Source organism: Apodemus sylvaticus, chromosome 13, assembly GCF_947179515.1.
Source record: "Apodemus sylvaticus chromosome 13, mApoSyl1.1, whole genome shotgun sequence".
In the NCBI taxonomy this organism is placed as follows: Eukaryota; Metazoa; Chordata; class Mammalia; order Rodentia; family Muridae; genus Apodemus; species Apodemus sylvaticus.
The window spans coordinates 68,355,005-68,378,262 of NC_067484.1; the positions used below are offsets into that span (position 1 = coordinate 68,355,005).

At 44.2% G+C, this 23,258-nt stretch overlaps 3 protein-coding genes across 4 annotated transcripts in view; all 3 read right to left on the minus strand.

Moving 5' to 3' along the window:
- The window catches only part of LOC127663694 (protocadherin gamma-C4), a 159,691-nt gene extending 152,067 nt beyond the window's left edge, over positions 1 to 7,624 (minus strand). The window contains exon 1 of one of the 2 annotated variants that reach the window (XM_052155353.1): positions 5,939 to 7,624. In XM_052155353.1, coding sequence (XP_052011313.1) covers positions 5,939 to 7,609 — 1,671 coding nt within the window. In that variant the 5' untranslated portion in view covers positions 7,610 to 7,624. Of the gene's footprint in view, positions 1 to 597; positions 3,183 to 5,938 lie in introns of those variants that run through there. The other variant, XM_052155327.1, reaches the window with a different exon arrangement.
- A 2,662-nt stretch (positions 7,625 to 10,286) lies between these two features.
- LOC127664042 (protocadherin gamma-A3-like) lies at positions 10,287 to 14,544 on the minus strand. The gene is given in 2 exon segments (XM_052155927.1): positions 10,287 to 11,499; positions 11,502 to 14,544. Coding segments are annotated over 2 exon segments (2,475 nt in total). The 5' UTR covers positions 13,918 to 14,544; the 3' UTR covers positions 10,287 to 11,440.
- A 1,770-nt stretch (positions 14,545 to 16,314) lies between these two features.
- LOC127664046 (protocadherin gamma-A2-like) lies at positions 16,315 to 20,434 on the minus strand. The gene has a single exon (XM_052155929.1). The coding sequence runs from the start codon at positions 19,279 to 19,281 to the stop codon at positions 16,852 to 16,854; it is 2,430 nt and encodes an 809-aa protein (XP_052011889.1). The 5' UTR covers positions 19,282 to 20,434; the 3' UTR covers positions 16,315 to 16,851.
- Between the last annotated feature and the right edge of the window lie 2,824 nt (positions 20,435 to 23,258).

Below are 23,258 nucleotides of genomic sequence, written 5' to 3' on the forward strand. Positions count from 1 at the left end.
TGCCCTCCTGAATTTGATATCTTGGATTCACATGGTGGACAGAGAGAACTGATTCCCCAAGATTGTCTCCCCCACACTCACAAGTAAGTGAAACTGTAGTAAAAATGTTTAAAAATATTCCACCTAGATTCCCCATAGTATCACGAGAAAGGTGATGCACATAGAAAATTGTGCAATTGCCTTCTAGTCACATGTCAAGTCTAACCTGTCATCAGTGTATACAGGAAAATGACATTTTAAAAGAGAATGATTTAAAATTAAGAAAGTCTTACCAAAATCACTACCAAATGAAGAATATGAAGGATGAATAATAAATAATTGTGGTTTGAGATATAATTCATTGTATAATTACAAGAAGGCTTGCCCAGTATGCTCCCCACCTGGAATCCACTCCAATCATTTAAAAAGAGAAAATAAGGTTACTAACCAACAAACTGTGTAGTAACTATCATTAATCATTATTCTTGTTAAAGCAAGGGACTATTAATAAAGAAGTGTATATTTTTGGCACAACACACATACAACCGGAGGCATTTTACAAACCCTCATGACTGTGTTTTAGTGAGGTAAGATCCGTCGTAGGAGTGAGTCACTCACCTGCAGACTGGAGTCTCCTTTTATTTCAAGCAAGTCTTGAGATACCAGGAGAGGATCACTCTTCCCACAGCTCTCCTGGCTGATGAGCGTGTCTGCGTAGTTGGGCTGTGGGAAGATCAGGTGGCTCTTCCCAGAGTCTGCTGTGAGCGAGACCTCATGAGAATAGGTCTGGAGGAAAGCATGTACGCCATCCACACCCACAAAATGTGATGCCGGCATGGACGACAACCCGTTACCTGCAGCCTGAAGCAGGCGAGTTGAGTGCCAGCGACGGAGCCTGTGTATCAGCAGCACAATGACAAAGGCTAGGAAGACACAAGAGACCACAGCCACAGCTACCACCAGGTACAATGTAATGTCTGAATCTTCCTGGTCAATGTGAGTTTTAATGTTGCCCAGATCCGCCAGGATGTCTGGAATGTTGTCTGATACAGCTATGGTGAGTGTGACTGTGGCAGAGAGAGGGGGCTGACCATGGTCCTGCACGGCCACCACCAGGTTCTGCCTGAGAGCATCTCTGTCCAGCAGGGCCCGAGCAGTGCGCACCTCACCCGTGTGCAGTCCTACAGAGAAGAGCCCTGGCTCACTGGCCTTGAGCAGGCGGTAGGACAGCCAGGCGTTCTGTCCTGAATCTTTGTCTACTGCCACCACCTTGGTCACCAGGTATCCAGGTTCTGCTGAACGAGGTGTCAGCTCCACACCAGTAGAACCATCAGTGGGGGTGGTGGGGTACAGGATTTCAGGAGTGTTGTCATTCTGGTCCAGCACAAACAAGCTCAGGGATACGTTGCTGCAGAGTGGAGGATTCCCACTGTCCCTGGCTGTCACCAGTAGCTTCAAGTCTTGAAACTGCTCATAATCAAAGGAACGCAGTGCATAAAGGACACCAGTATTGGAGTTTATGGAGATGTAGGAGGACAGAGGTGCCCCCTGGATAGTATCCTCTGACAGGGAATAGATTACCTGGGCATTCTCACCACTGTCTGGGTCCTGGGCTGTTATGGATAAGATGGAAGATCCTCTGGGGTTGTTTTCTGGAATGTAGGCAGAATAGGAGGCATGGGTAAAGGTGGGCGGGTTGTCATTAATGTCCACGACTTGCAGTGAGATATAAGTCTCTGTAGACAGTGGTGGAGTTCCCTGGTCGGTGGCAGTTATTGTAATGTTATAGTCAGAGACTTCTTCCCTGTCCAGAGTCCTGTGTATCAACAACCGATGATAATTTCCATAGGTCTTTTCCAGTCTGAATGGAAGATTATCTGGAATGGAACAAGTGACAAGGCCATTCTCTCCAGAGTCACTGTCATGCACATTGAAGAGTGCAATCACTGTGCCTGGGGAAGAAGCTTCTTGGATAGAGCTGGTGAGAGAGGTGACTGTGACTTCCGGAGCATTGTCATTTACATCCAGAACTGTCACCAGTACCTTACTTCTGGCTCGAAGACCAGGCCCATCATGGGCTTCAACATCAACGTCATAGAATCCAGAGTCTTCGTAATCCAGCTCCCCCAACATTGTAATGTCACCAGTCAGAGAATTCAGTTGGAAGAGCTGGGATATTTTGTCTCTTACGTTCCGGAAAGAATACGTCACTTCTCCGTTGGCTCCTTCATCCGGGTCAGTGGCTTTTATAGTGAGTAGCCGTGTGCCTACAGGCAAATTCTCTTTCACACTAATGTGGTACTCTGCCTGAGTAAATACAGGAGCATTGTCGTTGGTGTCCACGAGTGTTATTTGAATTGTGGCAGTACCAGAGCGAACCGGGTCGCCTCCGTCGAAGGCGGTGAGAACCAGGTGATGAAAGGCTTCCTCCTCGCGATCTAAGGCATTTTCCAGCACTAGCTCTGGGTACTTAATCCCATCCGGTCCACTTTGCACATCCAGGGAGAAGTGAGCATTGGAGCTGAGCTGGTAACCCTGCAAGGCATTCATTCCTATGTCCGGATCAAAAGCTTCAGGAAGAGGAAATCTTGTTCCAGGATTTTCACTTTCAGCGACTTTTATTTCCCTCTGCTGTGCTCCAAAGCTGGGGGCATTATCATTAACATCGGTAATTTCCACTTCTATGGTTAGAATCCTCACCTTATCCTCTAGGAGAATCTCTAGATTTGCGGTACACTTTGGGGATCTGTCACAGAGCCCTTCCCTGTCGATCCTCCCTGCTGTCACCAAACTACCGCTTCGCGGGTTCAGAGCAAAGAGCTGGGTCTTACCTCTGGAGACGATGCGGACTCCGCGTTCTGCCAGTTTCCCAGGCTTCAGCCCCAGGTCGGCGGCGAGATTACCCACCACAGAGCCCCTTTCCAGTTCCTCTGGCACAGAGTACCGGATCTGTTCCGCGCGGATGTCACACAGGGATCCAAGGAAAATGCAGATCCAGATTAGTCCCCTGCTGTGTGATCCGTAAGGAGCCGCCATTGCAGTTCCGTTGCAGAGAGTCCTGAGCTTGGGCGTTGAATCTGTGCAGGCCGGATGAACCCCACAATCTTTGGGTTTCAAGATAACGTACTTGTACCGTTGGACGCTGAGGGTCCTGGGAGTCCAGATTGCTGCTTTCTTTAAGATCATAACCAGTCCTTTATGCTCCGGAAATCCTGGTCTTACTAAATACCCGATTTTCACCCCTGAGTGGTGAATAGCGACACCCAGAGTACTAAGCTGTTATTGCAACAAATTTTTTTGTTAAAACTCCACCACATACATCCTAAATCTACTTCTCTAAAGGAGAATAAAGGTCAAAACTGTATTGTTTAATTTGCAACAAAAATCCTGGAATTACCCAAAGCCTCTTATACATCAAACTATTTTAATTCATCCGAGAAATAATATGGTAGAAAGTATTATTTTCTTCCTCTTTTCAGTTGTTGCAATGCTCATCTCCCGACATCATTTCCAGTGCTTTGTATTGAATGAGGGTCACGGCCATTCCTTCCAGGAACAGGGGTAGAGTTGCGAAAAGGGAGGGGTGGAGTGGTCCACGGATGCAGGAGGGGCAGCTCTAGTTACAACCTATTTATTGCAGAAGCAAGTTTCCTCACGAGTTCACCCCTTGGGTATCTTGGATAATTGTTCAATTCTATTGCAGGAAAGATGCCAGCTGCTCAAGAGATACTCTTACCCTTGTGTAAATGAGAATAGGGGAAAAATTCTAGGTGTGGAGTAAAATAGCTAGTTCTGTATGTAACACAGGACATTGTAGGCTATACATCATGTCACTGCTGTCAGATTCAGAATGTGTCCTCAGTCTTTACAACAGCAACTTTCACAGATTAAAACATGTGACAATGTTTAATGAGTCAATTACCAATGCAAATCAAATTCAAATAATGGGCTAACAAATATTAAATTAAATGATAGCATCAAGGCAAGGAAGTTAAGCTGAAGAGATCTTAGGATATTTCAGGCCAGGTGTGGTGGCTCACATCTTTGATTTTAGTACTCAGGAGGCAGAGGCAGGTGAATCTCTGTGAGTCCGAGGACAGCCAGAGCTATGTCAGGGGTTTCTCTTACATAAGACACATCCAGTGGCCTCATTTTATCATCATCAATTCTATTATTTTTTTAACCACTGCATTAAATTACTTTAGCATTGATTTCAGAAACAGCCAGGGAAAGGACCTATGCCGATAGCCAAGGAAGCCTCACCTCCAACATATGGTTCACAGTTTCCTTGAGTAATCTGAGATAAGTCATGGCTCTTTAAACTATTCCCCACTCAACAGTTAGCACATGGAAATGACTAAACTTTTAAGGAGTCATGAAAGCCTATTAATTATGCAGAATTAAAACTTTAGTCTTTGAGAAAGTAGGTTAGATGTGTTTTTCATAAATTTTCAAAGATATGTTAAGTGCTCAGGAGTTAGGGGATTAAAATTATGTGTGTTGAAAATAACTGACATATGCACAAAAATATCAAAATGCTGTAGAACTGACTCACAGAAATCTATACAAAAATAATGGGAATGATATAAAGTGACTCATAAATAGAATGATCATTGTAGTCCTTACTATAATGATGATGAATTAGAAAGCACAAAACACATATGATTAAGAAACTGTCAAAGACCCATGGAGGGGTAGACAAGATGGCCCAGGTGGCAAAAGCTTTTTCGGCAAGCCTGACAATCTGAGGAGTTTGCTTCTGGGGATTTCAAAGCAGAGAACTGATGCCCATACTTTAACCTCCACATGCTCCCCATGGCAATGTGTGCCTGACCTCCCTAAATAAATGTGAAGAAGAGAGACGAGTGAAATCATAAGTGAGAATAATATCCACCCCCCCAAATTAGTGATTCAAATATAAAATGTGGTAATCTTAGGTACTTGTAGTAAGACAAATAGGTGCTAACTGGATGTGTTGCAATAAAAGGTTGTTAAGCAGAATGGTGGGGCACACCTTTAATCCCAGCACTTGGAGGCAGAGGCAGGTGGATCTCTGTGAGACTGATGCTAGCCTGATCTACAGACTGAGTTCCAGGACAGTCAGGGCTACACAAAGAAACCATATCTCAAAACAAACAAACAAACAAACAAACAAACAAACGTTGTTCAAACAAGAAAGGTAATTGACCATAAACTTTAATTTAGGCAGAAAGAAATACTAATATGCTTATAAGGAGCTGAAGATTATTTTAAAATTCAGTCTCACGAATCAAGCAAGAAAGGACACGAAAATTATTGAGTATTGACTTATAGGAAATAGTGTCTGGCAAGATTTGTCAGCCACACAGAAACATCAACAGTAAAGGCTAAAACTGGTAAGCAGGTAATTTCCAAGATGACTGAGCAACCAAGAGCCAATTTTCACGCATCTATGACAAGTCTTCCACTAAATATTGCCCAAACTATGAAAAAAAATCAAAATTGACCAATTTGTGCACGATTGAGAAGCAAATATAACAAATAAAGTTTAAGTTGCTCTATAGAAACTTACCTGAAAAGAAGAGTCGTCCGAGATTTTGGGATCTTCATTATTGTCACACACAACCACAGAAGGATCATCACACAGGAGGTCCTGAGGGGGAGCAACCTCTGGTGCCACATGGTGAAACTTAAACCCTGCCATAGTCGTAGAATGTGAGGCAACGCATAGATTATAGGAATAGGGCAATGTCCCCTCGCTGTAGTTGGGAGGAACCACAGGTTGAGACTTTGGGCTGAGACCAGATTGAAAGCAGCCCCAGGCGGCTGATCTGGAGGAGTGTCTCAGACGCAGGGCAATAGCCAGAATCACCGCCAGGAGGAAGAGTACTGAGATCAGGGCCAAGGCCACCACCAGGTAAAACTGCAGCTCACTCTGGGGGTCAGCCGGCAAAGGGTCATCTCTGAGGTCTGGCAGGACCTCCTGCAGGCTGTCAGCGAAGATCAGGTGCAGCGTGGCTGTAGCCGAGAGCGGTGGCTGTCCACCATCGCGCACAGCGACCAGAAGGCGCTGCCTCGCTGAGTCCCTGTCTCCCAGGGCACGCGCTGTGCGCACCTCGCCTGTGCGCAGCCCCAGGCTGAAGAGCCCGGGGTCGCTGGCCTGCAGCACGTGGTAGGACAGCCAGGCATTGTGTCCTGAGTCTGCGTCCACCGCTACCACCTTGGTGACCAGGTATCCGGGCTCGGCAGCGCGTGGCACCATGTCAAAGAGCGCAGAGCCATCGGGCTCGAGCGTGGGATACAGCACGCGTGGCGCGTTGTCATTGAGGTCGCCCACCAGCACGCGCATGCTCACGTTGGCACTGAGCACAGGCGATCCCTGGTCACGCGCCTGCAGTGTCAGCTGGAAGGAGCGAAGCTGCTCGTGGTCGAAGGCGCGCTGCGCATACACCACTCCACTGTCCTGGTTCACAGACACGAAGGACGACAGCGCCTTTGGCTCTAGGTCGCTGGCTATGATGGAATAGGAGATGAGGCCATTGGATCCCAAATCTGGGTCGGAGGCGCTGACTTGAGCGATGGAGGCTCCAGGTGGGTTGTTCTCAGCCACATGGACCAAGTAGGAGGCCTGGTGGAAAACCGGTGCATTGTCATTGATATCTGTGATGTGCACAGTAACACATGTCTTGGTGGAAAGCGAGGGCTTGCCACTGTCAGTAGCTGTGATAGTGACGTTGTACTCTGGGGTCTGTTCCCGGTTTAGGGCCTTGTCAATCACCAACTTGTAATAATTCTTGGAGGTGGGTTGTAATTTGAAGGGAAGTTCTTCCTGAATACGGCATGACACCAGACCGTTTTGTCCAGAATCTTTGTCTCGAATTTTAATGAGGGCTATTACTGTTCCAAGGACTGAATCCTCGGCAACTTGGTTAGAAAAGGACATGAATGTCACCTCTGGGGCATTGTCATTCTCATCAAGAATTTCAATCTGAACATTACAGTGAGCCGTGTACACACCTCCGTCCCTGGCTTCTACACCCAATGTGTATCTACTCTTTTCTTCAAAATCCAGTGTACCGTTAGTTGTGATAGCTCCAGTATTTGGATTGAGACCGAAGACGAGGTTAGTGCTTGCTGGGACATTAAGGAAGGCATAGGTGATCTCTCCGTGGATCCTCTCATCCTGATCCGTGGCTGTCACTTGCAGCACTAAGGTTCCCGGGGGCATGTTTTCTCGAAGGCTAACTTTGTAAGTGTCCTGGCTGAACACTGGAGCATTGTCATTGGCATCGGTGACTTTGATCCAGATCTGGGTGGTGCTGCTTAGGGGCGGGTCTCCACCATCCATGGCGGTCAGTATTAAGTGATGGGAGCTCTGATGCTCTCTGTCTAGAGGTTTTTCCAGCAGCAATTCTGGGTATTTACTTCCATCAGGACTTTCCTTCGTTGATAAGGAGAAGTGTGGATTGGAGCTGATAGTGTACATTTTCAGGGAGTTGCTTCCCACATCTGCATCTCGCGCAGAGTCCAGAGGGAATTTTGACCCCGCTGAGGCTGACTCACAGATCTCCAACTCAACGCTTTTCCCAAAGAAATGTGGTGCATTATCATTAATGTCTTGGATGGCAACCGTTACGTGGAAAATATTCATCGGGTTTTCAGTAACAGATTCAAATTCCAGCGCACACTCAGATTTCTTCCCGCAAATCTTCTCTCTGTCTATCCTGCCGCTCACTAACAAATCCCCACTGTCTGCACTAACGCTGAAATAATCCTCTGCACTAACTCTCAATTTTCGAGCTGGCAATTCTTGGATACTGAGTCCCAGATCCTTGGCGAGATTCCCCACCAGAGAGCCCTTGACTAGCTCCTCCGGAATGGAGTAGTGGATGGGCTGAGAGAGGGCGCCGCAGAACAAAGGCACCAGGAAAAGAAGCCATACCTGATTTGCCATCGTTCCAAAACCGCTGGGCTTGCTCTGCCGTTCTGAGCTCGCCAGGAAGCTTCTTTTAGAGATTTCTCTGTGATTTTAAAAAGACAACCAGTGCCCTGGGTGTTTGTGATTTGAGGGCAGTTTTTGTCAGGCGCTTGAAGAGGGCGCAGGAACCGGACCGATGTTCTCATAGGTGGCAGAAAAAGCAAGCAAGCCCTCGCTGGAGCCTGCGGAACGGAGAACCCAGCTCTTCACTTTGGTCAACAGCGTCGCCTAATGGTTGTCTTGTAAAACTGCGTATGGTGCAGCTATTTATCAAAGCTTTTGTTTTGACTTTTAATTTACAACCAGGTATTCACATTTCCCCTTTCGGTTTAGATTTCATTTTGTTTATTACCATTTCACGAATATTTTCATCATTACACAGCATCCTTCCCATTTCACAAGGCATGCCTTTTTCCTTTTTCCAGTTTTGGAGAAAAATGGCATCAATGTCTTCACTGTATGGCACTTACAAACTCAGGCCCGACTGTCATATTCCAATAAGCGAGTGGATTTTCAGTCTTATTATTCAGTGGATTATGATCTTTACATTTTTTGTACGTGATTTAAGTAACTTTATTTAGTGTTTTAAGTTTTGTGTGTTTTATCAATTCGATAAAACTTCTTAAAGATAGTCTTTGCAAAATAGAGGAGCAGCATCTCCAGAGATGTTTTAATGCATCAATCTTCCTCTCAAAACATCCTATTTTTAATTAAATACACTGTGACATGACATCTTATTAAATGTACCAATGTAGCATTTGGGCTTTTATTATGGTGAATCTTGTGTAAGCCATACTTATTTTTATGAAACTTTTTTCTAAATATTTAACTCTAAGCCAAAGTCTTAACTTTAACCAGTTTAATGCTATTAATTAATAAAGTGATCACAGTAAGTCTTGGTGAGTCATTGATAGTTTTTAAACACTTTATTTTATTATTTACATTGTATTACATTTATGTATTGGTGTGTTTAGGTGTATGGATGAATGCATGTGCACTCATGTGGAGGTCAGAGAACAATATGCTGGAGTTGGTTTTCTCCGTCCTTCACGTAGGTGTCAGGGATGGAACTCAGGTTGTCGCCTTGGGAGCAAGCACCTTTCCCGGGAGCCAGCTCCCTGGACCTAACACTCCATTTAGAACTTAACCCTGTACCTGGGTAACTCAAAGAAGCAAACCTCTTTATTTCTCATATGCCACCAAACTGGATTACAGTGGCTTAAATGCACCTCTTAAATTTAATGTGTTAGAACCTCAATCTCCCAGTCCATGGTTTAACAGTATCTGGAGGCAGGATCTTTAGGAAATGATTGAGCCAGGAGGGCTTTATCTTCATTAGTGAATCAATGAATGGTTAGTGGGGTATCTTGTTGTAAAAATAGCAGTCTCTGACACACTTGCTTGGCTTTTGTCATGTGATGCCCCCTGACATGTGTTGACTCCGAAGGGAAAAGCCCCAAGGAGATGAGAATGCCACGTTATTGGACTTCCTACCTTCCAACAATCAGATAAATAAACAACATATTTTAAAGATGGGTGTCCAAGTCTCAAGTATTTTCTAACAGTAGCAGCAGCAATGGCCTGAGAGTTGTCAGCTCAGTGATTTAATTATACTGTTTTGAAGTGCTCAATCATCTCCAGCAGAAATCCATTACACTTCCCCTGAGACATCCTTTCTCTTGTTTTCTCTATTTCATGCCTTTATATTCCTTTTCACAAGATTCCATCACATATTTAGATATTGAAGGAGAATATAGTTTTATCTGCTTACAAATAGTTTTTTCAGGCTCTGTTGACTTACACATTTCAATGTTACATTTTCTAACATATTGAGGAGGAAATCTGTCCCTTTGAGATGCAATTAAATACATTTTGGTTCATTTTTAGACAACCCTCCTTTGTTGTACAAGAGTATAAATAATTTCATAGGTTTGAGAATGAGCCCACAATATATGCCCAAAGAAAGTTCTAGAACACATTCAGGATTTCTATTTCATCGCTGTAATACATGGTCTGGGGATCTTGTGCAGAGGCTGAGAAATATTTTCCTTGTATTTTGAAATAATATTTTTGTGTTGGCATATATTCACTGCATATGAAACTGGGTTTCACAAGGACATTTTTATTTTTATACAAGTATATATTGTATGTTGGCCACATGCCTCTGTATCTCCCATAGCCTCCTTTTTCTCTCACCTCCCCTCCTCTTAGCCCCTCCCTTTTCCCTAGCAGTTTCTTTTAGACTTGCACGACACACACACACACACACACACATGCACTCACAGTTTTATGTATCTGTATAAAATTTAAGAGTTCATAAATAAGAGAAGACATGTATTTTTGAGATTGACTTATCTTTTTTTAAAAATTAATTAAGGCAGCTTAATTACCAACAACTGCATTCATTTTCCTGCAAATGACAAAGCTTCATTTTTCTTATGGCTGAAATATTCCATTGTATAAATATCTATACATCACATTTTCTTTATTCATTTCTTTAGTGATGGACACACTTAGGTTACTTAGTCATTGTGGACAGCACTGCAGTAAACGCTGAGGCGCAAGTGTGTATCTCTGTGATATGTTGACTTATAGTCCCTTGGGTGTATCCAGGAGTGATACAGCTACATAACAGGTTTAAAAAACCTTTCTGAAATGGAGGTAAATACCAGCTCATGGCTCATAATAGTTAAGGGAATGAACTTGCTACCTTCAGAGGAACACACACACGCATACATTTTAGTCACCAGGCATTTAATCATTTGACAAACCTCCACTTTTCTTTTTGAGACAGTTCTTGCTATGCTGACAAGGTTAGTCTTGAACTCTAGGCTTGAGTGAGTCCCACCTCCATAGTTTCTGAGGTAGCTGCAACTGTAAGTGTCCTGCTATACCATTTTTTTCCACTGTCTAGCCTATGATTTTTATGTTTTTATGATGAAAATACTGTGGTGTGACTTGGAAAGGTTCAGACACACAATTTATTAGAGCATAAAATACTTTGTATTTCCCTCCCCCCAGTTGTTTGTGTCAGTCAGGATAGGCTAGAGGTCCAGGAGTGACAATGTTCAAATCACATGGGTTTATAATGGGAAACACAGGCTGAGGCAGGCTCAGTGGTCCAGCAGATGATCAACATGTGTCAAGACACTGGGTTCTATCCCAGCACTCGAACAATGAGGACAAAATTGTGAAAGGTCCATTTATCACAGGTGTGTGGGCCGCTGTTGGGTCAACTGCACGGCTCTCCTCTCATTACAGGCACTGGGGGGCTCAGGTAGAAGGGGCAACCACACTCTCCAAAGGTTACAGGAAAGACCTGGAACTCTCATAGTGACCATGTTTACTCCATAAGTGGAATGTACTGGCCAGATCTAGCTACCTGGCCCACTCAGCCATACCAAGGCCAGGAGGTGTACAGTGCACTCACAGGCAAGTGGGACACAGGTAGAGAAAACAGAATGTACAGCTACATTGTTGCTTTACTTCTCAGATAAATGTGTATTAAGATCTTACAAGAACCACACTGGCATAACTGCTCATAACGCTCAAAGAAATGAACTCACCTCAGGCAGCGTGGGGTCTTCTTTTGTTTCAAGTAAATCTTGAGGTATTATAAGGGGCTCGCTTTTCCCACAGCTCTCCTGGCTGATGAGCGTGTCTGCGTAGTTGGGTTGTGGGAAGATCAGGTGACTCTTCCTAGAGCCTGCGGTAAGCGAAACTTCCTGGGAATAGGTCTGCAGGAAAGCTTGCACCCCGTCTAGACCCACAAAGTGAGAGGCTGGTACGCCAGCCAATCCGCTCCCTGGAGCCTGGAGCAGGCGCTGTGAGTGCCAGCGCCGCAGCCTGAGTGCCAGCAGCACAATGACAAAGGCCAGGAAGATGCAGGAGACCACAGCCACTGCCACCACCAGGTACAGCGTCAGGTCTGAATTGTGGGGGTTAGCAGGGGTATGGATGCTTTCCAGGTCCCCCAGGATGTCAGGAATGCTGTCAGCCACTGCTATGGTGAGTGTGACTGTGGCTGAGAGAGGCGGCTGGCCGTGGTCCTGCACGGCCACCACTAGGCTCTGCTTGAGGGCATCTCTGTCAAGCATGGCCCGAGCTGTGCGTACCTCGCCCGTGTGCAGTCCCACAGAGAAGAGCCCTGGCTCGCTGGCCTTGAGCAGGCGGTAGGAGAGCCAGGCGTTCTGTCCTGAATCTTTGTCTACTGCCACCACCTTGGTCACCAGGTATCCAGGCTCTGCAGAGCGGGGTGCCAACTCAACCCCAGTGGAACCATCTACCGGGAGGGCAGGATACAGAATTTCAGGCATGTTGTCGTTCTTGTCCAGCACAAACAGGCTCAGCGTCGCGTTGCTGCTGAGTGGAGGGATCCCACTGTCTCTGGCTGTTATTTGTAACTGCAGGTCTCTAAATTGCTCATAGTCAAAGGAGCAAAGAGCATACAGGACACCAGTGTTGGAGTTGATGGAGACATACGATGACAGTGGCGCCCCCTGCAGGGTGTCCTCAGCTAGTGAGTAAGTGACTTGTGCATTCTCGTCAGTGTCTGGGTCCTGTGCTGTAACAGAGAAGATGGAGGCTCCTCTAGCATTGTTTTCTGGGATATAGGCAGAATAGGAGGCATGTGTGAAGGCCGGAGGGTTGTCGTTGATGTCTGACACATGCAGAGTGATATGAGTTTCCGTAGACAATGGTGGACTTCCCCCATCGGTGGCTCTTAGACTGATATTATATTGAGATACCTCCTCATGATCCAGAGATCTGGCTGTCACTAGGCGGTAGTATTGGTCTATTGATTTTTCTAGAGTAAAGGGCAGATTTCCCAGGACAAAAACTGTGACTTGCCCATTCTGACCAGAATCTCGGTCATGTACATTGATAAGTGCGATTTCTCTTCCAGCGGGAGCCTCCTCTGGGACTGAGCCTGTGAGGGAAGTGACTGAGACTTCCGGGGCGTTGTCGTTCACATCCAGAACGGTGACAAGAATCTTGGCTCTTGAAAAAAGACCTGGTCCGTCTTGTGCTTCAATTTTGATTTCATAGAACACAGCGTCCTCATAATCAAGGCTTTTTAATATTGATATGTCTCCAGTCACTGAATTGAGATGGAAAAGCTGAGCAACTTTCCCAGGCATTTTATCCAGAATATAGGACACTTGAGCATTGAATCCCTCATCACGATCAGTGGCGTTCACTGTGATCAGCCGAGTGCCCACTGGCACATTTTCCAGAACACTGACATGGTACTCTGGCTTAGTAAACACGGGTGGGTTGTCATTTGCATCCACGACTATCACCTGGATGCACAACTTCCCGGTGTGGACTGGGTCTCCGCCGTCAGAGGCAATGAGATCAAGCTGGTGGACCGCCTTTTTCTCACGATCCAGGGCTCGCTCCAGCACTAGCTCTGGGTACTTGGCGTCATCGATGACGCTGTTCACAGCCAAGGAGAAGTAGTCATTGGCGTTAAGCCTATAGTTTTGCAGGGAGTTCATGCCCACATCTGGGTCAAAGGCAGTTTTAAGTGGAAATCGGGTTCCAGGAACTGTTAGTTCACCAATTTTTATTTCCAATTCCTCCGTTGGAAAACTAGGAGCATTATCATTAATGTCGCTGATGTCAACTTCTACCTCAAATATTTTCAGCTTATCCTCCACAAGGATGTTAAAGCTCACAAGACAGGAAGCGCTCTGGGCGCACAGCTCCTCCCGGTCTATCCTGCCCGCGGTGACCAAGCTCCCGCTTCGCGGGTCCAGAGAGAAAAGCTGAGACCTACCTCTAGAGATGATGCGGACTCCGCGCTCCGCCAGCTCTCGGGGCTCCAGCCCTAGGTCCTTGGAGATGTCGCCCACGAAGGAGCCTTTGTCCAGCTCCTCCGGCACCGAGTAGCGGATCTGCCTGGAGCCAGCCGCGCACAGCGTCCCCAGGAGCGCGCACAGCAAAGCTCCGGCGGTTCCTTGTCCCAGGCGGATCATTTCCTTTCCTGTTTTTTTCCTTCCTTCTGATTCCCACGATGGGTCCCAGCCTTACCCCCTCAAGTAGTTAAATCTTTCATGGACTTAATTCACACATCACAGAATTGCCCGATGATGTGGTGAGGCCGCTTCTGTCTCCTCAAGACTGTTCTTAGTGTTGCTTTGCCGCAGAGAAATGGTGGACACCGCTTCAGCGGCTCCTTTTCTTCTTGTGTGGTCAACAGCGACACCCAGAGGCCTAATCATTCACTACACACTCTCAGGCAAACCCGAGTTACCCTTTGTACCCAGCTTCTTCAGAAGACAACTGGTGCAGGGCAAGGGAACTTGCCAGTCCAAGTGAACTAGTACCGATTTCAAGTAACCAAACTGACATTTGCTAAAGGCATCCTTCTTCGGGATGACACTATAACGTTAATTCTACCAATACTGCTTGAAGCATAATTAACGTTTCCCAAAGGTTCAGTTTAATACTTACACAGAAACATCAGCCATATTTGTGGATTACAATTCTTGAAGTTTGTCTTTGGTAGCCTGACATATCAGTTTTGATATTTTTTACTTAACTTATTCATTAAATAAACACATGATTGGGTGTCAGACAATATATTTGTCTGGAGATTTAATGTGGAAAATATAGACACAACCAGTTCTGTCACAGAGTTTATGAGGGTGGAAAAAACCTCTTGGGGCTTACCGTGCATTGAAACAACCACACACCAGGAGAAGCCAAGGAAGATGGGACAGTCTCCAACTTGGCTGTGGAGTTTAGTGAAGGCCTTATTGAGAAGCATGAGAAGGGTGGACCAGGGGAAAGGTTTGGGGGTAAGAGAAATTACAGACCTCAGACTACTAAAGATATTTGCTTTGCCCAAGTGCAGAGGTGTGTGAGGATATCTTTTTAAAAATCACAGCTGACATTGGTAAAGATAAGCTTTTGCTTTGTGTTCAGAATACCTTCTTCTGTATATTTTCCTCTTGGAGCACAGAAATAGAAATGAAGACAGATGTGGTGGTACATGCCTTTAATCCCAGCACTCTGGAGGCAGAGACAGGCAGATCTCTGTGAATTTGAGGCCAGCCTGGTCTACAGAATGAGTTACAGGCCAGCCATGACCACATAGTGAGACCCTGTCTCAAAACAAAACAAACAGAAACAAAAGGAAGCCATTTCAGTGATGATACATTGCATATGTATCTATAAGGTATTTATTCTTAGGGGTTACTATATCCATAAAAGGAACTATGTTTTCAGATTTCTCTTGTTCATACTTTACTATCTACTAACAAGTAAAGATATGGTGACATGGGTCTGGAGAGATTGCTCAGTGGTTAAGAGCACAGACTGCTCTTCCAGAGGTCCTGAGTTCAAATCCCAGTAACCACATGGTGGCTCACAACCATCCATAATGAGATCTGACGCCCTCTTCTGGTATATCCAAAGACAACTACAGTGTACTCACATGTAATAAATAAATAATTCTAAAAAAAAAATGGTGACACATTGTTCTAAAGTGGATTCTGACTGTATTTCATAGAGGCTTATGTCATATGAACCAACACACTGGAACACACTGTCCTAAATTTTCTATCAGATACTCTTAGATGTAATAAGAAATTTCTGAACCTTTTCTATCTTTTCTGTGAGCAAAATATATGAGGATAAAAACTATTTTTCAAGATTAAAAAGTCAATATGATTTATGGATGTGAGAAAAAAGAAGATTCGGCGAAGAGGAAACCTGTTACTGTTATTTTACCAAATTGTTATCAAGCACAAAGTAATCCCTCAGGAAGCATGGAGCACTTCCAGAGAAGGTTGTTTGCAGTTAGAGACAGGACAGAATACTGAAACTCTGTAAGGAATGTATGTCCTAGCACCAGAGGCATGTCTCAGTGGTAAAGCATGTGCAAAATGAGGTCTTGGTTTCAATAAATAACACGTACACTTACACACAAAAATAAATGTGCTTGAACTGTGTAATGTTCTAGCTTGAAATGTGCTAGCTCAGTGTAAATGCCTACCTGTTGTATGCAAGGCCCTGAGTTTGATTCCTAACATTGAAAAAAAAAAACCCAAACCCTATATTCCTAATATTCCTAAAACTTTTTTTTATTTTTTTATTTTTTTATTTTTTGTCTTTGAGATGGGTCTCACTATGTGGCCTTGGCTGGCCTGGAGCTTGCTATGTAGGCCAGGCTGGTTTAAAACTCACAGAAATCTGCCTGTTTCTGCTTTCTAAGTACAATGGTTGGAGTGTGTGCCACTGTGCCCAGATACAGTTTCTTCATTTAAACAGGTACTGGTATGCAAATTAAGGAAAATGAATAACTTCTCTGAGAATATGAAGGAGAAATATTCAGCTCAAGTGAGAATCCAACCAAAGTGTTTTATAATTCATACACAGATTCAAATATAAAGCAAGCCTTGCATTTTAAAGAAGACTCTTCAGTTAATATGAAATCCAGTGTATACATTGCCTATAGTACACACACACACACACACACACACACACACACTGCAGCACTGAGAATCATTACAAGGCCCGGTGCATGCTGGGAAGGCAGACCACTACTGATCATCAGCTCCAGTCTTTCTATATTTATAAAGAATCACTGATCCACATGCATGAAATGGTTTGTCCCATGAATGGAAAAGTAGAAGAAATTAATCATCGTTTCTAACAGTATTCTTTTGATGATCTAAAGGTCACCATCAACTACTAATCCCTTGTTTTCATCCATTCCACGATGATTTTTAACTTCCCTCGGAGCCCATGAGCATTTAAGACTACCAAGGAATAGTCCACCTGGATTCACTTAAACTTCAATACACCCTCAAGGAAACATGGGAATAAAACACATGTATTTAAACACCTGGAGCAACTAAATAGGTAAATCTAGCAAATTAACATGAGCTTATTGCAAAAAAAAATTATTTTTTTACCTGAGGGGTTTCTTCTCTTTTATCATCAAGTAAAGACTGTGGTGCTGAGAGGAAATCATTTTTTTCACAGCTCTCCTGGCTGAGGAGAGTATCTGCATAGTTTGGTTGAGGGAAGATGATGTGGCTTTTCCCCGAGTCTGCGGTGAGCGAGACTTCGTGGGAGTAGGTCTGCAGGAAAGCACGTACTCCATCCACTCCCACAAAGTGTGAGGCAGGGATGCCCCCTAAGCCATCTCTTGAAGCCTGAAGCATTCGAGCCATATGCCAGCGCCTCAGCCTGAGCGCCAGCAGTGCAATGACAAAGGCCAAGAAGACACAGGAGACCACAGCCACGGCCACCACCAGGTAGAGCGTTAGTTCTGAATCATCAGAGTCAGCAGGGGTCCTGATGCTGCCCAGGTCAGCCAGGACTTCAGGGATGTTGTCAGCTATTGCTATGGTGAGCGTGACTGTGGCAGAGAGAGGAGGTTGGCCATGGTCTTGCACAGCCACCACCAGGCTCTGCTTGAGAGCATCTCTGTCCATCAGGGCCCGAGCCGTGCGTACCTCGCCCGTGTGCAGTCCTACAGAGAAGAGCCCTGGCTCACTGGCCTTGAGCAGACGATAGGACAGCCAGGCATTCTGTCCTGAATCTTTGTCTACTGCCACCACTTTGGTCACCAGGTATCCAGGATCCGCAGATCGAGGTGCTAATTCCACACCAGTGGACCCGTCTGTGGGGAGGGCAGGATAAAGGATTTCCGGCATGTTGTCGTTCTGGTCCACCAAGAACAGGCTCAGTGACGCATTGCTACTCAGCGGAGGGTTCCCACTGTCCGCTGCTATCACCCACAGTTGCAAGTCTTGGAACTGCTCATAGTCAAAGGAGCGGAGAGCATAGAGGACTCCAGTGTCCGAGTTGATGGAGACATAGGAGGATAGGGGTGCTCCTTGAAAGGTGTCTTCGGCTAAAGAGTATGTTACATGGGCATTGTCGTTACTGTCAGGGTCATAGGCCAGCAATGAAAGGATGGAGGCGCCTCTGGGGTTGTTTTCAGGAATGTAGGCGGAGTAAGCTCCACGGGGGAAGGAGGGTGGGTTGTCATTGATATCGGCCACCTGCAGTAAAAGGTGTGCATCTGTGGACAGAGATGGGCTCCCTCCATCTTTGGCGCTTACAGTGATGTTGTAGGAGGAGAACTGTTCCCTGTCAAGGGCTCTGGTTGTAACCAGTCGGTAGTAACTGTCCACCGACCTTTCTAACCTGAAAGGGAGCGTCTCAGGAAGTGAACACGTGACCACAGCATTCTGCCCAGAGTCCCTGTCATGCACATTGAAGAGAGCAATCACCGTTCCCAGAGGAGCATCTTCAGGCACGGAAGCAGTGGCAGATGTCATGTAAAATTCAGGGGCATTGTCATTCACGTCTAGAACGGTGACAATAACTTTCGTCCTAGTCAGAAGGCCTGGGCCATCCTGAGCCTCAATATCGATTTCATGGGATTTAGCTTTCTCATAATCCAGACTTTTTGTGATTGTTATATCTCCAGATGTTGACTTTAGCTCAAATGTATCAGTATCTCCAGGGGCATGCTCGTGAAAATAAGTTACTTGAGCATTGTATCCTTCATCTGCGTCAGTGGCTGTCACAGTGAGTATCCGGGTGCCTACGGGCGTATTCTCAGGAACTCTCACGCGATACTCAGGCTGTGTAAAAACAGGAGCGTTGTCATTCACGTCCAGAATCTTCACGCGGATGCGGCAGGTGCCAGACCGTACTGGATCGCCCCCGTCGGAGGCGGTTAGAACCAGATGATGAACAGCCTCTTCCTCGCGGTCCAAGGCTCGCTCGAGCACCAGCTCTGGGTACTTGTTCCCATCAGCTCCAGTTCGCACATCCAAAGAGAAGTGATCATTTGAGTTGAGTTTATAGTTCTGGAGGGTGTTCTCTCCCACGTCCGCATCATGTGCGCTCTTAAGAGGAATCCTGAATCCTGGGGTAGTTGTTTCACTGATTTTCAGTTCTGGATCCTCTACTCCAAAGCGAGGAGCATTGTCATTAACATCTGTTACCTCCACTTCTACAGAATAAATAGTCAGTTTATCTTCTAGTAGTAGGTTAAAGTTCACCAAACAGGGCGTGTTCTGGGCGCACAGCTCCTCCCTGTCTATCCTGCCTGCGGTGACCAAGCTGCCGCTTCGCGGGTTCAGAGCAAAAAGCTGCGACCTACCTCTGGAGACGATGCGGATCCCTCGTTCTGTCAGAGCCTGTGGCTCTAGTCCCAGGTCCTTGGCGATGCTGCCTACGAAGGAGCCTTTGTCGATCTCCTCTGGCACGGAGTAGCGGATCTGTCCAGCACTGGCCTCCCACAGGGCGGCCCAAAGTGCGCACAGGAGGATCAGCATTCTGCTCTGGGGGAGTTTCTGCAGCGTCGCCATTACCCTTCTGCAGCCGAGTTTCCTCTGAACCAGCTTCCAGCACAGTGGGGGAATCCAGTCCGTATCCTCCAGGGTCTGAAACGACCAGTAGTCACCGGGCCCAGGTCACCGAGGAGAAAGAACTATCAGGCAGTTGGGCTGAATTTCTTTGCGCCTTCTTTGACCGGAAGCTGCGGACAAACTATCAGTCTTTTGTGTTGTGCCAGCCCTTCAGTGGGATTGGTTGACTGCCTTTTACTCCTTAGGTGGTCAACAGCGACGCTCAGAGGCCTAGCCAGTTTCTGCACTTGTTCAAGGCAAACCCATGTTTGCCTGTGGTTTTTAAGTTGCTCTCAAGAATGACACTTACACTAAGACACAATTTTATTTACAGTAGAAGTAAATATTTAAAAGTAGGGATCTTTTCAGAACTAATAAGAAAGTTGTGAACACTGTAACCTGATAGTGGTTGCCACGAAAGTATTGTAGAATGTTTAAGGCTTGAACTAAGTGCTTTTGGACATCCCTCACCTTAAAAAAACAAACAAACAAGCAAAACGAACAAACTCCCCCAAAACACAAACTAAAACCAAAAGCAAAACTTATGCTCAGATAAAATGATCAAGTTTAAAACATTAGCTACATTTTCTAAGGTAAGTTTTGTTTTGTTTTGTTTTGTTTTGAAAATTTGTGGACAGTTGCAAAGCATTTAAGTCAGGTACTTCATATTTAAATAGTTGATTATCAGACACAACAGCATATGCGCCTGACACAAGGTTTGATTGAATCTTACTTGGAAACCAGTTCTCAGAAGCTTTCGGGTGAGAGAGATGTGGGAAAGTAAAGAGGACATTATTAAGGAGCATCGATGCTGAATTTGGTGAAAAACACTGAGCCCTGGGAACACATCGAGAAAGGCACCCAATTTATGTTGGGAGTCAAAATTGACCTTTCTTGAATGCCACTTCGTTTGAATCCTGAAAGGTAGGCTGAGCCAAGAAGAGGCTGAAATAACATTGTAGAAACTTGGAGCCAATGCGTGGAGTTGAAAGACAGCCAGGAATATTATGAAAACTGCAGGTGACTATATTGACAAAAGCTCGGGCAGACAGGGTTTACAGACAGGATTACATTAGGAATTGGTCATTCAAAGGTGTTTGAGATGACTAAGCACTCTTTCTCTTCTATACTTAATGTTTACTAAGGTGGTACAGATGATGGCATGGATGTCTTCTTGCTCTTGCTTGGCTTATATATGCATATAAATTTATAAATAATGCATTTATTTAAAAATACATTTTGAAATATTCCAAGCATACAGACCACTATAGAAGATAATATTACCAAAATCTGTGTATAACAGTACACTTTATTTAATTTTAACATCTTATCATATTTAAATAAGATCAATGCTTAGATATTTTATTTTGAATTATTTCAGAATAGTTGCAAAAACAGTACAAATGAACCCTATAAATAGCTATTGCTTGGTAGCTGAGGGGACTTGGTTTTATATCTGAAGATGTAAGAACATGCAAATAATACTTTGTACATTCTCCTGGATAGTTTGTCACCTTCCAGTTATACATGCTGTCTAAGATGGTGTAAGTAGCTGATGTTTATGCTTAGGAAATATGATAGGTTTTCCAAATATTTTCGATTTGTGATGAATCTGTAGGATCACACAGCTGGACTTGTTAACTTTACATTAAAGCATTCTGTGCCCACATTACCTCAAATGTGAACACATTAGTTGCATTCTGTGACCGCATTACCTCAAATGTGAACACATTAGTTGCATTCTGTGACCGCATTACCTCAAATGTGAACACATTAGTTGCATTCTGTGACCGCATTACCTCAAATGTGAACACATTAGTTGCATTCTGTGACCGCATTACCTCAAATGTGAACACATTAGTTGCATTCTGTGACTGCATTACCTCAAATGTGAACACATTAGTTGCATTCTGTGCCCACATTACCTCAAATGTGAACACATTAGTTGCATGCCTTCATTGATTCCATGTAAGCTGTACACATGATGCCCCTTTACTCCTCTTAACCAAAAAGTCCTTGTTTATAACCAAAGTACAAAATCAACTTGGCGTTGATGTCGTTTCATTATCAAGCCTATAGTTCTTAGTAATAATTTTCCAGTTTGTCATTTTTTATAGCAAAATAAAATATTCTCCAAGCCCAGGATCCATCCCTGGATCATATATTGTACTTCACAAGGTTTCTGCAGTGTAGACAATTTGAACAGTTCATCAGGCTTTGCATTTCCTGACTCTGGACTTGAAGATTTGGCCAGGGCAACTGTAAACATTCTCCCTTGGGGTGTGTTAGACTCTCTCTCCTGATTAGGTTCAGATTGTGCAGGTCTGGTCCGAGCACATAGGATGACGTCATCTCCTTCGAGGAGCCAGCTGGTGTGGTCCCAGCACTGTTTTTTTTTTTTTGTTTTTTTGTTTTTTTGTTTTTTTGTTTTTTGTTTTTTTTTTTTTAATCATTGATCAATGGAAATGTTCTAGAAATTGTCTAATCATCTGTAGTTTTCTCTGCTTACTATTTGTTGATTAATAACGATCTTGTCTGCTTGGCAGTGGTGGTGCATGTCTTTAATTCCAGCACTTGGGAGGCAGAGGCAGGCAGATTTCTGAGTTTGAGGCCAGCCTGGTCTACAGAGTAAGCTCCAGGATAGCCAGGGCCACACAGAGAAACCCTGTCTCTCAACAAACTAACCCCTCCAAACAAACAAACATAAAACAAACAAAAAACGATCTTGTCCAGTCCCCTTTTGCCTCTCCACCACCCTTTACTCTTTCTTTCTTGCTTTGTGGTTTCTTATGGCGTCTTTGTAGTAGGCCTTTTGAAATTAATGAATGAGACTTTCAACGATTTTCAAGATTGTTTTGTTTGTTCAGAGAGGTCCCTTGAAATGTCATATGAATGTTATGATGGGTTTTTTCATTTCTGCCCCAAATACTATTACTAGAGTTTTGATGGGGATTCCAGTAGTAGTTGTTTCAATTAGTTCTGTACATTTTTATTTAACATTATTATTTTAAATATTTTATGGACTATTGTATGTGTGTGGGAATGCCCATGGAGGCCAAAGAGGGCATCAGATCTTCTGAAGTTGGTGCCACAGGCAATGGAGAGAGAGAGCGAGCCTCTGGAACCTACCTGTTTGATCTAGGCTTTCTTTGGGAATCACATTAAAATCTGGTATTATTTTCAAAGCTGTGTTTTTAATGATGAGCTAATAGTTTTTACCTGTTTGACAACACTTTTTTTTTTATAATTATAACCAAGTAGTTTCTTAAATTTACAACTAGTGTTTGTTAACTTAAATATGACTTTTTTGTACTAACGCTCTAATATGACTGTCTTTTTTGGTGCATGTGTATGCATGAATCTTTAGTTTCAATATTTCAGTATAAATTTCAGAATCTATCTTATCAACAGAATATGGATTTTAAAAATCAACCAATTCATTAATCTGTGTTTAAATTATAAGAAATAAGAAAATGCAGAACTGAACTAATTTATTAGTTGAGAGTATAATTTTGGACCCAAAAAGAAAATAAAAATCCAGAAGATATACAGAAAGAATGAAATTATATTGAAAGTCATCAGAGAAGAAAAAGATTACTTAAAAATATGACAGCCCACTGACAAAAAATTTCTCACTTGTTATAACCACAAATTCTAGGAAGACAGTGTATTTTGAAATTTAGGCTTATGCATTTAGTTTAAGTAGAAGATTGTTTTTTTTTTGTTTTTGTTTTTTAAGTTGTAGAGCTGGGCGGTGGTGGTACACGCCTGTAATCCCAGCACTCTGGGAGGTAGAGGCAGGCGGATTTCTGAGTTTGAGGCCAGCCTGGTCTACAGAGTGAGTTCCAGGACAGCCAGGGCTATACAGAGAAAGCCTGTCTCGAAAAAAAAAAAAAAAAACCAAATCCAAAAAACAAACAAACAAAAGTTGTCACCTA

What these genes read in the sequence shown, in the direction of transcription:
- LOC127664046 (XM_052155929.1), bottom strand. Translation starts at nt 19,281, where the DNA reads ATGGCGACGCTGCAGAAACTCCCCCAGAGCAGAATGCTGATCCTCCTG.